We start from the raw sequence: 14,732 nt of genomic DNA, 5'->3' as shown, positions 1-14,732 counted from the left end.
CTCTAGGCTGAACTGAATAGGCAGCTAAATTCACTAGGAATGTGATTCTTGAAACAGTTCTGCTCTGGAGAATGTGTCTTTTGTTTTGTTTTAAACCAAACAAAGAAAACAACAAAAACACCCTGTAATAAGACGGGAATGTACCTGTGTGTGATCAGTCACATCTGTTTACAGTGGAAGCAAAAACGAAGCCTATACTACAGGTTTCTGCTGGCATAACTGTGCTGATCAGGTTATAAGAAATTCAAAGCCCTGACTTGCAGAGCTGTGACAGCAGAAGCAGTTAGAATGGAGGCAACTTACACTGGAAAACTGGCACTTTTTTTTTTTGTTTTTAACAAGTGTGGCTTGTTTTCCTCAGGGGAACAGGATGAAGGTAATACCACAACGGTAGGAGACGGAGCTAGGTTCTGCTTCTGCTCCTGTAGTGGGAATATTCATGAACTCTGGTGGTTACACAAGGTCCAGAATAACTGAAGGCAGTGGGGTTGCACAGATGTCGTGCTGTCATGAGCAGAATTTAACCTGTGAAGTCTTTATTCCTGCTGGGGCATAAGGGGAAGGAATGTAGTTAACTGTCAAATTACATGTTGAGCTTGAAAGGCTACAATAATGTCTGTATCTTGTAATCATCTTGATTTTAGAATGTAGGGCCCTAGTTGACTTTTTATAGTCACTTCTCAGCCTACGGTTGGACCTCAGGTATTTTTATAATTTGGGGTTTGACTGCTCACGCTTCATGTTTTAAACAAAGCTGAATATGTAACTGCAAAGATACAGGACATCTTTCAGTCTTGATGGTTGCTTTATTTTTTAATTTTTTTTTGGAAACGGTTATAGGTTGCTGTCATCTAAAACATGAGGCTCTTCAGAAAAAAAATTGATTTTATTTTCAGGAAGAGAAGTTCTGAAAGCAGGTTTCTCTTCTTCCCTCTTCTACTTTAATCCTTGCCATCGTATGCCCATCAGACATAAATTAATGTACGTTATTCTTAGAGGGGAAGAATAGGAAAATTTCCCAAATACCATTCCTCTTTTTCCACTGCCGCTACTGCAACTTCTAATTCCCTGTCCTATGGGCAAATCGGTCCATTTTACTTTGGCTGACATGTCACTTCAGCCATGCAGAGATGAGCACAGCAAACACGAAACTCCTCTTTTGTTAGAGCACAGTGCCGCTTTAGGTCTCCTCTGTCCTTAAAAATTCCCATTTCCTGAACATCTGAGGAACACGTGGCTTTCTGAGCCTACAAAAACTGTTTTTCGCCAATTATTCTTAATTGGGAGTTCACATGCTCATGTGTTTTTTTGGAGACGAGTCAGTGTGAAAGAGTCCTGTGGGAACTAAGGGAAAACTTTAACTTCTGTTTCTCTAAATGTAGCGTGGTCTGGAAGGATTTCCTATGAATGTCTATATATCCTCGTATTTACTAGGTAGCATTATTTTTTGTGCTACTAGTAAATAAAATTAATGCAAATGCAATAGGCCAGGCCGAGATAGAATAAAAGTAAGTGTGACCCTGCTGAATGTGGAGGAAATTGCTTTGGCTTCAGCACAGGTGGAAGTTGGCATTCCTGAAGGAATGGAAATCATGTGCTCGTGATTTTCAGGTACGAGCTATTTTCAGATATGTGATGGATTCTTTTCTGGAGCAAAACGTGCTTTGTGAAAACTACACGTCTTAGAAGGAAAATGAAAGGAAAAGGTGTTTGCCGTTGCCTTCTTAATCTCAGCGGTGGAAGGGAAAGCTGGAGGCTCACAGTTTTACTGTGACTACCAAATACTGTGCTCACGGTCCGACTCCCTTACCCTGTTCATACACACTCTGATTGTTACTGCAGTGAGCCGAGACTCTTCGCTGTGAATGCTCATCTTTTGACTGAGTGTTTTGCGTTAATATTTGAATTCAGGTAGGAATTGATACAGCTGTCAGCGAATAAGTTGCAGAGGGGGGCTGGGAGCGTACCCGTAGCCGTTGGTGCACCCGATTGCCCGAGCAGATTTTGTAGCACGTGCTGTTGACATCTTTTGACGTTAGTGGCCTCTCCGTGTGAGCCTCGTTGTGCTGAGACGTGGAGATCCTGCGGTCAGAAAAATGATTGCCCTGATAGGGAAGGAATGAATTATACTTCAAAGTAAACTTGCTTTTTCCAACACTGTGAGGTTTCTGTAATATTTAGCTTTTATTTGGAAGCGATAGCGTATAGCATTTTTTATGCTGTTTGGTTTATATTTGTCTACTGCAGGCATCTTTGTGTAAGCATAGCCCAACGCCCCCATCGTGGTGGACACTGTTTTATAGTGTCCTGCTTGCCAGAAATAATAATTGGCAGCTACTTCTTTACATTAGTAAGACAAACATACAACTTGCAATTACAACGAAGCTCACTTAAATGAATGCCTGACAAAGTGCAGCCTGTGATGCAAACTTTGTCCCTCCTTTAAAGGTTTGGCTTCAAATTCCTCTAATACAGTGGTACACGTTTAGAAAAATTCCAAATGCAGGCTCTACTTCTGCAAACACCTAAGCAAATGATGCAACTTAGCTCAGGTGTGGAGTTCAGCATCCAAAGTTTTGAGTCACAAGCTGAGTGTCTGCAGGATTAGAATCTTTCTTGTGGTCCCACTGGAAGTGGAATTGGTTTGTGTACGTACAGCGATTCCTGTACCAGGGCTCAGTCCTGTAGCAAGGAGCCTTGAGAGCTGCTGAGAGCAAGTGCTGGGTTTGTGGCACCCTGCAGGTTATTGTTGGAGGGCAAAGGAAGCCACTGCCAGGCTCGTGAGCACGCAGCCTTTGGGGCAGGACTGTTCCCAGCATGTCCTTCTTCTGTTCAACTTGTAAGTAAATCGGTGTTTCTTAATTTTATGCTTTCAAGAATGAAGAATCTTAATGTATTCATGGCCAGGTGTGATACAACATCTGCTGTAGTCATTAGAAAACACTTTATTTTAGCTAACTTCATTCCACTAGCGAGTTAATTGCGCAGATTTGCCTTTATGTTACCCCTTTGCTGCCTGCATGCCCAAGTTAAACTATGCATACCACAAAAACGGTTTCTCTGCAAAACAGTGAAAAAAACAATTTTTTCCCCATTAGTTCTGACCAGAACAATTCCACAATCTGGCTTTGGAGTTGTCAATGGGAGGCAGCAAATGGAAGAGCGCATATTAAACGCTTGACATCAAACTTTTCTGGGTGGCAGCACCACTCCCATGTACTTAAGGACTTCCAGAAGGTTTTTTGAGCATAGGAATCAAATTGGAAGCAGTAAAAGCAGTAAGTGTGTCCTATGGACTCACTATCAGAAGTTGTTTTGGTTTGTAAAAGCAAGGCTTCTAGCAGAAATATTGTCTTGGTGGCAATTTAGACACGCTTATGTTGACTGTGATGGCCCCAGGCCTGAGTATGCTTAATTGCACCTCAATGAGAGAGACTAATGAACCTTCTGGCTGTTGCCCGATACCCCAGGATAAGCTACAGTGGAAATCAACAGTGCTGCAGAATGAGAAGTACTTAAGGAAGAGACAGTAAGTAGAGGGAGATTAGTTTCACCTGCCAATACAATTTTGTGAACTAATTTTGTATGATTCCTCAGATTTGGTGCCTTGTATCCGATAACGTTTTGCGTGGGACAGAAATGTTGGGAAATCAGTCATTAATTCCTGACTGAAGCAGCAGATCTGTGTGGTTTTTGTAAGTACTCTCAATATCGCTGACATTTTTACATTTCGTATCGGTATGGAAGTGGAAAAGTTTACCAGCAAGCTCAGAAGCTAGCGTTTTACTGTTACGTGTTTGAGATCTCTGTTTTTGGAATAATTCAAGGAGCAACTTGTTCAAAGGCAGATTAGATTTGGCCTCTTAGATTTTTCTCATGTCATCTGGGCCCCTTGCAGCCAGGTCAGTGAGATGACATCCACCACGTCATGTAATGTGGTGCAGGGAACACACACTCCAGTGGGTTTTTTTTGGGTAGAGTAGCTGTAGCTTTGGAAAGGACCTTCTGTTACAAGTAATGGTAATGGCTGGTTTAGAAAAGAAAGAATATACATGTAGTTACCCTTGCCATGGCAGTGTTTGCACAGATTTCTTCTTAGCAGCCTAGCAAACATCTCTGCACCTGGGCAGACCTGTCGTGGTAATGCCTGGGTGAGTGAGTTCTGCAAGATATCCCTTGTGTAAGGTGGCCAAGTGGCCCTTCTTCAGAGTAAGTGGTAAAACCCAAGCAGCAGCTCTGAATTCTGCCTTTTTGTGTGTTTAATCCCTTCAGCTGGTTTGAGATCAGATAGGATGGACTCAGGCAGAGAATTTATTGCCCGTGGGAAGGTAAAACCTCAATTAAGTGTTGTTTTTTTTAATGTCTATTACATTAACATTGATACCTGCTTATTGCGGGTAGGTAGATGGGAATGTGAAGCATTCTAACAAGCTTTTAAATTTGTAAAATCTACAGCACAAATGAATGATCTTAAGCTATGTATGTCGGTTACCTGTACCAACCTGTGATTGTTTGTATTAGTTCATTTAAGGGGTGTGCCTTGAGGCCACTCCTTCCATCGTGCTTATTTTATTTTCTGTGTGAGAGAGAGAATGGGTTCCACTTGTTTAAAGGATAACTGCACGGTGGGCCAAAACACCTCCAAAAGAGTTCTTAGGTCTTAAAAATGCTGTTTGCAATGTACGTTTCCAAAAGGGGGGAGGAAGGGAAAAAAAAAAGACCGGGCCAGTGGGCCCAAAGACTGACTTTAACTTTAACCACTGTTAATTATTTATTGTTTTGAAGCGTGTGCACGACATGGATTGCAGTTACAGCAAAGTGCTCTACCCTTTGGGTTCTTCTTGAACTGCCAGACTACTGATTTTGTGCAGGTTGGGGCGAGGAAAGGGGACGGGAGGAATGAAACAACCAGCAACGATAAAGCCAAGCTGACTGCAGCAGTGAGCTGTGGTCTGCGTTCAGCAGAGACAGGAAGCATCTGATACACAGATCTCGAGTGTCAGACGATTGCATATTTTGCAGGTGTAAGCATTAAAATCCAAATGCAGTCTCATTAGCAGCAAGCTCCCAGATTGGGGGGCAAAAATTTCTCCTCTCAGTAATCTCACACTGGCAAACCAATGGTGCTTTTCCATTAAAAATTGCAGTTCCTAAGGAACAGTACCCCAAATCCTCAAGTTGTTTTTTTTTTTTTTTAAATTTTTATTTAAAAAAAGCTACCTGCTTAAAGCCCACAACGTCACTGTAAATGCTTCCGTAACTGGAAGTGAGAAAGGAGATAATGCAGTTGGTGACTGAACACAACTTGGTTTGTTCTTTTTAGTCTTGATGACGTATTTTCAGTAGAGATGGCAGGTAGCGAATTTCCCCTTTTTTTTTTCCCCCCTGCTAAACCTCCTGTTCTGGGCCCTGACTTGTCAAAGTACAACTAGGAAAGGCCTGCTTCTGTTCCTGCTATACAGACACTTTCTGCGTGATCATCTCTTTGTGGGAACGTGAGGCTTTTGAATGTTCCTCCTGCTGAAGAGGCACAGACCCCCCTTCAGCACGGGCAGCGTTAAGTGTTACTTAGGCTAGCCTTATTTCCTTAGATAACCACATCCATGCTGTGGGGATAACTTGTACTGCTACAGCTCCATCAGTAGGGTCAAATCAATGCCCCATTTGTGGATAAACGAGGTTAAAGAATGTATTATAATGTGGGCATGCCAGAGCCCTGCAGGTGAGCGATGCCACCACAGGCTTGTGGTGCGCTGCTGAATAGGATCTGTGGGTAAGAAGTTGGGATAAGCACCCCTGGGGCTCCTTCTCCTTTCTGCATACCTCTGTACCTCGGATTTGGGAATATCTCGTAGCACGTGTCATCTTTGCTCTCCTTACATTTATTAAATTTAGGTACTAGGCCTGGCCCTAGTGGCTGTTTCCTACTGCTACAAGAAGAGCTCCTTGTATCCATGTGCAGATCAAGTTTTCGCCTTGTTTATCAGACATGCAAAGTACAGAAACCTAGAGCCCATGTAAAAGAGGTCCTAGTTTTTCCCTGCTTAATTTCAGCTTTGGTTAAGCAGTCACACCCTGAGCCACAGCCTCCTCGACATCCACTTAAATAAGCAGTTTGCAGCAAAGGAACAAGTGGCTAAGTTTGTTTCCAGTCCAACTCTTTGACAAATCTGTTTTTCCACAGAACAAACCAGGTTGTGATGTTCAGGATGGTTCCAGCAGCTGCTCAGAGCAGTGCTGAGCTCCTTCAGGTGTGGCAGGCGCGGGTGGGATGCTGCCGGGGAGCCCCTGCTTCCACTAATGCCCCGGAAGCTCCGCTGTTGACTTGAGCAAGGGCAGAATTAATCTTCAGGCCTTTTAAAGTTAATCCTGCTCTAAGTTAAGATCCCTGGAAGGGTGCTGTTGGCAAAGGCTGGGCAGAGCACGAGAGTTTTTCTTTCAGGACGAAATCCCCTTGCAGCCCCTGTGAAAACAAGAGTAAAAAGCTGCCCTGCTTTCTTGGATAAGGATCAAAGCTGGAGCTTGGGTGGGTTTCCTGATTTCTCAGTGACTTCTGGGGGGGGCTTTGGGTCAGAACAGCCTCGAGTTTCTGCTTCGAGTTTCTGCTGCTTATGTTGCTAATGACTTAAGCCAGTGTACGCCGTGCTGTGCTCATGAATGAGACCGCCTTTGCTTCAAGGACACTCCCAGGCAGCAGTGAGGGACAAGAGAATCCAATTAATGACCGAATGTTTCTGGCGCTCTGTCCAGCTGCCTCATAGCTCAGTGCGAACGCTCGAGGCACTGCTCCTAATCACGGGGTCAGCAGCTTTTATTTTAGTCAAGGTTTAAGACAACATCAAGTAAAAGCCTAATGTACTTAGCTGCGTGAGCTACCCCCTGCCTGAACCCCGGCCTCAGGAGGCGATTAGTGCGTTCTAAATCAAAACTCCGATTAACTAGAAAATGACCTAATGTTCTAATTAATCCCCTTTTCCTTCAGAAACTGTTCCTGCAGAACTCGGATTATCCAGACTTCACAAGAGTTTGTTTCTTTACAGGATGTAAGAAGTCCTGCTTTGAACGCAGCATTTTGGAACGTCTGTGTCAGTAGTGGAAATAATTTCTTTCGGGCAGGTTAAAGGGGCAGTTCTCAGCCACAAAGCGCGGGGGCAGTGCTACTTGAAAGGAATGTCTTAAATTAAAAACTCGTGCACAACTGTCCAAAGAATGCGAAGCCATGGTGCAGTCACACTGCTGTAACGCTCAGGGCTGGGAAGTTATTTTGCTCCACGAGCAGCTTCTTGGAGCTGCAGTGTCCCCTGCCTGCTGAAATCACACCTGCGGCTCCCGGCAGCCTCACCTGGGGCTTTCAGGCCACGGAATTAAAATGCTATGCAACACCAAATGGCTTTTTCCCCCCCCCCAAAAAAAAAAAAGAATCCTAATTCTTTTAAACATCCCAGCTTTATCTCAGCCAGACATTACCCATGAAACCTTCCGGTGGTTAGAGTTTACCTAGGGCTTTTTACAGTTTTGTTTTTCCTTTGAATAAGTAGCTGATGGGTCCTGCTTACAACCCAGGACTGGACTTGTTCCTTTGTCTTTTGGGTGTGAAATATAAATCATGTTTTTATGATTTTTTTGTAAATCTTTACTCTTTTTACACCTTGTTTTTGTAAGCTGAAGTTTCTTATTAAAAAAATGAAATTCCACTGGGTCATGTCATTATTCTACATACTTTAATATTAAATTAGGCATCTAGATGGTGATACAGAAGAAAATTCTGCGTGTGAGGGCTTCCCATCTTTGAGGAGACTGTTCTCAATTCCTTGCGGAATGAATTGCTCAGGAATTCTCTCTTCCATACTTGAGTTTTTCCCCCTGTTGTCATTGCTTTGAGCAGGACACGTTGGACGTAGGAGTAGGAGCTCTGCAGAGAAGAACGGGAGCCGCTCCCGTGAGCGCATCAGAACTTGTAACTGCTACACACAGCGCCTGCGGTCCTGGCGAACGGGGAGGGCGAACTCCTCGGCTGGGCAGGTCTGATCCTTCCCTAGATGGGTAATTAAGCACAATCAAGGTTGGGTCAGGGTGCTTCACACGAGTGGGGCTGGCTCAGGGTCTGCTCCTTGCAACTAAGTGCTGACCCAAAGACCTCCCGGCCCCCCTGACTCCCCTGGGATCCCCTTCCCAGCTCCTAACCCCCCTCCCAGCCTCCCTGCAGCCCCTCCCGGCCCTCTGATCCTCAGCGATCTCCTCCCAACACCCTTCAGCCCCCCTCCCGGCCACCTGCAGCTCCCTCCTTGCTCCTCTTCACCCCCCTGCTGGCCCCTGACCCCTTACAGCCCCCTCCCAGCCCCCTGACTCCATGCAGCCCCCTGCAGCCTCCTCCTAACCCCTTTAGCCCCCCTCCCGACCACCTTCAGCCCCCCCAAGGACCACCTGTAGCTCCCTCCCGACCCCTTTCGACCCCCAACCCCCTTGCAGCCCCCCCAACCCCCTTCGGTCCCCTCCCAACCCCCCTCAGCCGGCCCCTGACCCCTCCCAGCCCCTCACCGCCGCTACGCCGCGGGCTGCGGGGCCATGAGGTCGATGTCCGTCAGGTTGCGGGCCACCCAGACGCCGGCGGCGAACAGCCCCAGGTTGAGCAGCAGGTTCCTGGGAGGGACAGCGCACGGGCAGCCCGCGGGGCCTCCTCACGGGGGCCTCCTCACGGGGGCTCTCTCCTCCCCCCTCCTCCCCTTCTAAGACCCCCCCCCGCGGCCGAAACCAACCTTCGGAAGTCGTTCCTGTCGGCGGCGAAGCGCAGCAGCCCCCTCAGCCACCCGCCCAGGCCCTGCCGAGGGGCCGCCGGGCCGCCCGCCGCCACCGCGCCGCTCGCCGCCATCTTGTCACCGTCACCGCCACAGCCCCCCTCTGGCGTCGCTTCCGGTGCGCGGGAAGAGCGGGCGGGAGGGGAGGGAGGGGGGTGGAGCATGCGCAATGGCGGCCGCGTGCTGGGGCTTCGAGCGGGTCCTTGGGGGCGGGGGGGAAATGTCGGCGCCTCAGGGGCTGCTCCTTAGGGGCTGAGTCTTAGGGGATGTGCCTCGAAGGGCTGCTCCTGCAGCTCCTGCTCAGGCTCCTCAAGGTTTTTTTTTCCTCAGGGGGACTGAGTCTCATGAGGTGCCTCCTCAGGGGGCTGCTCCTCAAGGGGCTGCTCCTCAGGGGACGTGCCTCAAAGGGCTGCTCCTGCGCCTCAGGGGCTGCTCCTCAGTGGGACTGAGTCTCGGGACATGCCTCAAATGGCTGTTCCTGCTCCTCAGGGGCTGCTCCTCAAGGGGCTTTACCTGAGGGGATGTACCTCAAAGGGCTGCTCCTGCACCTCAAGGGGCTGCACATCAAAGGGTTGCATCTCAAGGGGGCTTCTCCTCAGGGGATGTGCTTCAGGGGGCTTCTCAGTGGGACTGAGCCTCAGGATGTGCCTCAAAGGGCTGCTCCTGCTCCTCAGGGCTGCTCCTCAAGGGGCTTCTCCTCAGGGGACATGCCTCAAAGGGCTGCTCCTGCACCTCAACCGGCTGCACCTCGAGGGGCTGCACATCAAAGGGCTGCCCCTCAAGGGGCTGTGCCTCAAGGGGGCTTCTCCTCAGGGGGCTGTGCCTCCAAGTGTTACATGTTGCTCCCTTAATTAATTCTCAGCATTGTATTAATCATATAAAGGAATATATTGAGGAAGCAAACAGCAAGCAAAACAGCGCTGGGTGGCTGGGGAGTCTCTGCTCCGCCAACGGTGCGCACCTCACCCCCGCCAGGGTCCTTTTTTATATTTTTGGTAATTCCAGGATTACGCAGCACACCCTGGTGTGTTCTGCGGCTGCGCGCACTGGTGCTAGGGGGTCGTCTCTGTCCCTCTGGTGGTCGTGAAGATGAAGGCCGTGGTCTTCCTCGGCGTCGTGGTTCAACTTCTTTTCTTTTTTATTTTTTTGGTCATGGCTCAGCCTGAGACAGGGAGGCAGGACGTTGATACACTAGTTTAGGGACTTATCAGGAGGTGGTTACACGAGCTTTGCGACAGTGTCTTTGAACAAAAGAGGGAACTGAGATGCAGAAAGAGGGAAGGGGAGGGGGTTCTCGTTTTGTTACATTAAGCAAAAGAATTTCATAATGTCTAGCCAAGCATTACACAGCTCCTTATTTCAGCAGGGAGCTTTCGCAGCTCCCGCTGCTCAAACAGAACCCCCCTCCCGTTCCCCTGTGTCACAAGAACAAGGAGTTCTGCTCGAAGGGCGAGGGCAGTCGATGAACAAACATTTATTGTGTATGACACAAGGGCTGGTCCTCAAGGTGCTGCACCTCAGGGGATGTGCCTCAAAGGGCTGCTCCTGCGCCTCAAGGGTTGCCCGTCATGGGGCTCCCGTGTTGCTTTGGCAGCCCAGAGCCACCACAGCGTGCCCGGCTCGAGCTCTGCTGCCAGGCTGGGCTCTGCCCTGGTGGCTCTCACCTCCCTCCTGCTGCCCTCAGCTCCAGGACCGGGGCAGCCGCCCCCCGTGTTCAGCCAGAGTAGAGAAATACTTGCAGGGGGGGTTCTGTTTTGGGTAGGTAGTTCCTTATTAGAGACATAAGGGGGTGGAGGATGCTGCCACCTGGAGCAGCCTGCAGATTTCGCTTTCCCAAACAACACGTTCGTTATTGTAGTTTTGTGCTGTGGTTTCTCTGTTCTGTACTTACCAAGGACTTCTCAGCGCGTCGCAGGTCCTCACCTGCACCTCCCAAGGACGTTCCTCGAGGATGCGCTGCGCTCCCAGCCTGGCCCGTCCCACTAGCAGACCTCCTTATCTATAGATTTTTCTAATTACAAATTTCTAGTGGTCTCGATGACCACTTCCACCACTAGGCAAAAAAAAAAAAAAAAAAAAAAGCCTCGCCCAAGCACGTGTCCTGTTTGTGGCTGACAAACACGTACTGCTGGGGATCAGACACATCCACCCTGGCTCTGGCGTGGTGCCGGTGCAGCTGAAAATCAGCGGTGGCCCCAAAAATCAGCGGTGGCCCCGGCCACGCGTTTGTGCTGTGGAAAGTTAGGGCCTGGTGAACGCTGTCACCTCCCGGCCGAGCCAGGACCAGACAATTGAGGTGCCTGGGAAGCAGGGTGATAAAGGGCGGCCATGCCGCTGCCCCGGGGCTCGCTGCCTGCAGGATGCGAGATAAGAAAAGAGAAAAATGCGTCGAAAGCCAGGAGGGCTGCCTGAAACGCTGCGTGGGCTGGAAATGTGTCTGACTGGGAAATTTCCAGGCACGGCCGCCGTGCTTTGTAACGCGGGCTGCTGCGCTCCAAAGGGCACCGCTCGGCGTGAGCGTGGGCAGGACGGTGTGCCAGCAGTGCTGTTTGGAAAACATCTCTCCCCGTTTCCTCCGTCCCTCCCTGTGGGTTTCTGTCGCTTTGTACAACTTCTCGTTGGCTTTGCTGAGCTGCCCAGCTCCCGGCTGCCTGCACGCAGCTTCTGCGGGTTATCACCAGCGCCTGTAGTCCCTGAGGCTTCGCAGTAGCTGGGCACAGGTTTGTGCAGGCTCCTCTGGCTCTGCCGTGCTGCCAGGCACTTCGTAAAAATTCCCAATTTCTTCTCCATTCCTCCCTGCTTGTTCGCTGCAGTCTCAGTTCTGCCTCCTCCCACTCCTCCCTGCTTTCCTTAGCCCCTGGGGTCTGCCCTTTCACAAGCCTGCTCCACCACTCCCGGAGCTGCTGTTTCAGCCCTCGCAGCTGATTTGGAAAACTTTGTTGTCTGCCAGCTCCGCGGGGAGCTTTCCCACCTCTGGGGCACTTGCAGTGGCTTTGGGCCATCCTCGTTGCGGGGGACACGAGCAGCCCACGCAGGCGACTGGCACCGTTCAGTCTCTGCTGGGGCTGCAAACCTTGTGAATTTGGGTCCAGCCACTTTAGGGCAGAAGCCAAAGGCTCAGCTCGGCAGCCGAAGTCACACAGCTACAGACAGAGGGATGGCCACGGAGGACAGAGGGAAAGGCACGACGTGCGGTGCTGAATTGGGGGATTTTGCCTGCCTGGAGCAAACAGGGAGCAGTAGGATCAGCGCTGCACCGGGGATTTGTGCCCTGCCCTGGCTCGGCCAAGCCGCAGCACAGCCTGGCACAGTCATGGTGCCCTCGGCAGGACCAGGAGGATATTGCAGTGCAGCACCCTCCTGCTCTCAGGAGATGAGAAATCCTTTCAGCACATCTCAGGATCTGCCACCACAGAACCGCCACCATTTTCCTTCCAAAGGCATCCGTTTTGGTGTTTCTGCAGTGCCCATGGTGTTCGCAGCCACCCAGGTTTCTCGTCCGACCCTGGCACTGTCACTGAGCTCGCTGTAACTGCAGGCACCCCTGCTGCAATCTGCGGGCTCTTTCCTCCTTGACAGCAGGTTATAAATCCCTATGGCCCTGTGGTTACACATCAAACGACGCCGTGCCGCGGTGCCGAGGTGCCAGGCTCGCCGTTGTTGGCATTAGCACATATTTTAGTATCCTGCACTATTTCTTCCTAAGGAGTCACGGTCTTTAGACAAATGTTGTAGTGTTTCCCAGGTAATGAAGATAGCCAAATGCTATCAATAAACTCCTGATCTGATAAAGAGACCTGAGATTCTTCACAGAAAGATCCTGAGGATGGACAGGTACATCTCGACCATTGCTAAGAACTTGGAAGGTGGCAAAACACATGGAGGGTTGGAAAGAGCACGCGCAGAGAAGAAAGGTGAAGAGTTCAACCGAGAGGAAGACTCTTTACTTCATCAGGAAGACCACCAGGAAGACCACCAGATGGTGCTGCGCATGTGCAAGTAGGGAGGAGTCAAGGGAGGAGTCATTGAGGCTGATGCTGCAACTGGAAATGAATATGTATGAATTTATGTAGCTCCAAGAATATAAATTTGCGGTTGGGATGTGATGGGATTTGAAGCCAGATTTGGGCACCTGCCCCTGGTTTCCAGCGCTGAATAAAGCACCTTCATATAATCACGTTGTGGTTATGTGTCTGCTACGCTAACACCGTGACTGATGACTGTCGGCGGGGCAGGACGTTCACGGCCCAAACTGGGACGAGGTGAGCGCATCGAGCCCAGGCTGGACCCTGCTCCGGTCTTCCCAGTCCTCCCCTTCCACATCACTCAGTGAGAAAGATGGAAAATGGCCACGAAGAAGCCTTGGGAGCTCTGCAAGGGATTGGACAAGCGACAGGAATCCTGAGCCAAATTTTGTGGTGCTCATCCTGGCTGAGGCAGCCTGCTCTTCCAGGGGACACCACCCCGTGAGTCCCCGGAGCTATTTATTTATCCTCCTCTTCGGGGACACCTGGGTCACCAGGAGGAGGACCTGGCTCTGGTGGAGAGACGTGCACCAGCCGAGGAGCTGCCGTTTCCCCTCCCGAGGGTGATGTGCTGCCCACAATTTGTCCACGCTGCTGTAGTCTTTTTCCCAAACCCCCGAGAGCTAATTGATCCACCCAGTTAGTTAATTGATTCATAGCTATTAGAGACTATAATTAACCGACCAGCTGTGCGTTATCTGCCCGGTGGGAGCAGCGCTGAGAGGCAGCCGGCTCCGACGGGCCACGAGCTGCCCCATCCCTGCTCGTTTGGGATCCCTGAAAGATTTTGCTCTGCTTCAAGCTTGAGGCTTTTCCATTTATCTCCTCCTCCCCTAACGTTTGGCTCGGCCAGCTCTCTCCGAGTCTCCCTACTCCCCCGTATCTCCTCCTACAAGGTCACAAAGTCGGCTTTACGCTCGGAGTTCGCATGGCTGGGCAGACCAGTTTGGACCAGCTCGTTATCAACACATTCCCAGCCCCCAGCCGGAGCCACGGCTGCGGGCAGAGCGGAGACGAAGCAGATGGTCATTAAGCATCGGGAAAACCATGCGTCGGCCCGCGCCTGGCCCAGGTGCCTGCGCCTAGCACGGACACATCTGCCCGGCGCTAACAACCTCGGGGACGCCACTCCCGGTGGAAATGCAGCTGAAGAGGGCTGAGGAGAGGCTGTAGGCGCCCCGGCGGAGCTGCTTTGTGCCTGGCAAAACCTCGGATCGCTGCCTGGTGCTGCGTGGGGGGCTGGCCATGCTGCCAGCAGACCCCAACCCCAGCGGCGGTGCCGGGAGGTGAGGGGTCCCCCGGTGCCACGGCGTCCCTGAGCGGCTCTCGGCGAACCTCTCGCTGCTCCTGGTGTCCTCAGAGGTGGGTGCGATGGCCCAGAGCCTCCTCTCGCCCTTCCCTTTCGCCTCCTCGGGCTGTCCCAGAGCAGCCGTGCTGCTGGGGTTGCTCTGCTCCCCCCAAATCCCCCTGGCACAAGGCTGGGGGCATCCTGGGGACGGCGTGGCCCTGAGCAAGCCAGGTGGAGGCAGGCGCTGGGGATGGGGAGGGGGTCTCGTGGTGGCTCTGTGCCCCCCGGCAGCCCCGCAGGACCCCCAGAGATGGGGATGGGGCAGGAACGGGGGCTGCAGCGGGGGCTGGCGTGGCGATTTGCAAGGTTTTGCACCAAACCATTTGGTGTTCGGTGAGGGAGAGGAGGGAAAGTGAGGAAATTGCCCATCTCTGGTTACCAGAGGCCGGTTTGAGGACTGTTATGTGGGGGCTGTGTGGTCCTCAGGACATTTTTTTTTTTGGGGGGGGGCTCTGCTGGTCCTGCTGAGCACCCCCTGCTGCTGGCTGTTTGTTCGCACCGGCAGCCGAGGGAAGCGCTCCGCAAACAGCTGAAGCTCCTGCAGGGCATCAGGCTGGCGTGTGG

The 14,732-nt window shown here is 51.0% G+C and overlaps 1 protein-coding gene across 1 annotated transcript; it reads right to left on the bottom strand.

Annotated features, from left to right (window-relative positions):
- Positions 1-7,699: 7,699 nt before the first annotated feature.
- Positions 7,700-8,883, bottom strand: TOMM6 (translocase of outer mitochondrial membrane 6). The gene is made up of 3 exons (XM_032203160.1): positions 8,757-8,883; positions 8,539-8,640; positions 7,700-8,035 (listed from the first exon to the last, which is right to left on the bottom strand). The coding sequence occupies exons 1-2, from the start codon at positions 8,867-8,869 to the stop codon at positions 8,544-8,546; spliced, it is 210 nt and encodes a 69-aa protein (XP_032059051.1). The 5' UTR covers positions 8,870-8,883; the 3' UTR covers positions 7,700-8,035; positions 8,539-8,543.
- Between the last annotated feature and the right edge of the window lie 5,849 nt (positions 8,884-14,732).

Source organism: Aythya fuligula, chromosome 25 (genome assembly GCF_009819795.1).
Source record: "Aythya fuligula isolate bAytFul2 chromosome 25, bAytFul2.pri, whole genome shotgun sequence".
NCBI classification, from domain to species: Eukaryota; Metazoa; Chordata; class Aves; order Anseriformes; family Anatidae; genus Aythya; species Aythya fuligula.
Note: the sequence above shows the minus strand (reverse complement) of the source record. Positions and strands in the feature narration are given on the sequence as shown.

Bases quoted from the DNA above. Each gene is read 5' to 3' on its own strand.
- TOMM6 (XM_032203160.1), bottom strand. From the start codon at position 8,869: ATGGCGGCGAGCGGCGCGGTGGCGGCGGGCGGCCCGGCGGCCCCTCGG. The intron at 8,641-8,756 runs GTTGGTTTCGGC...TGTCCCTCCCAG, and splicing joins GACAGGAACGACTTCCGAAG to GAACCTGCTGCTCAACCTGG.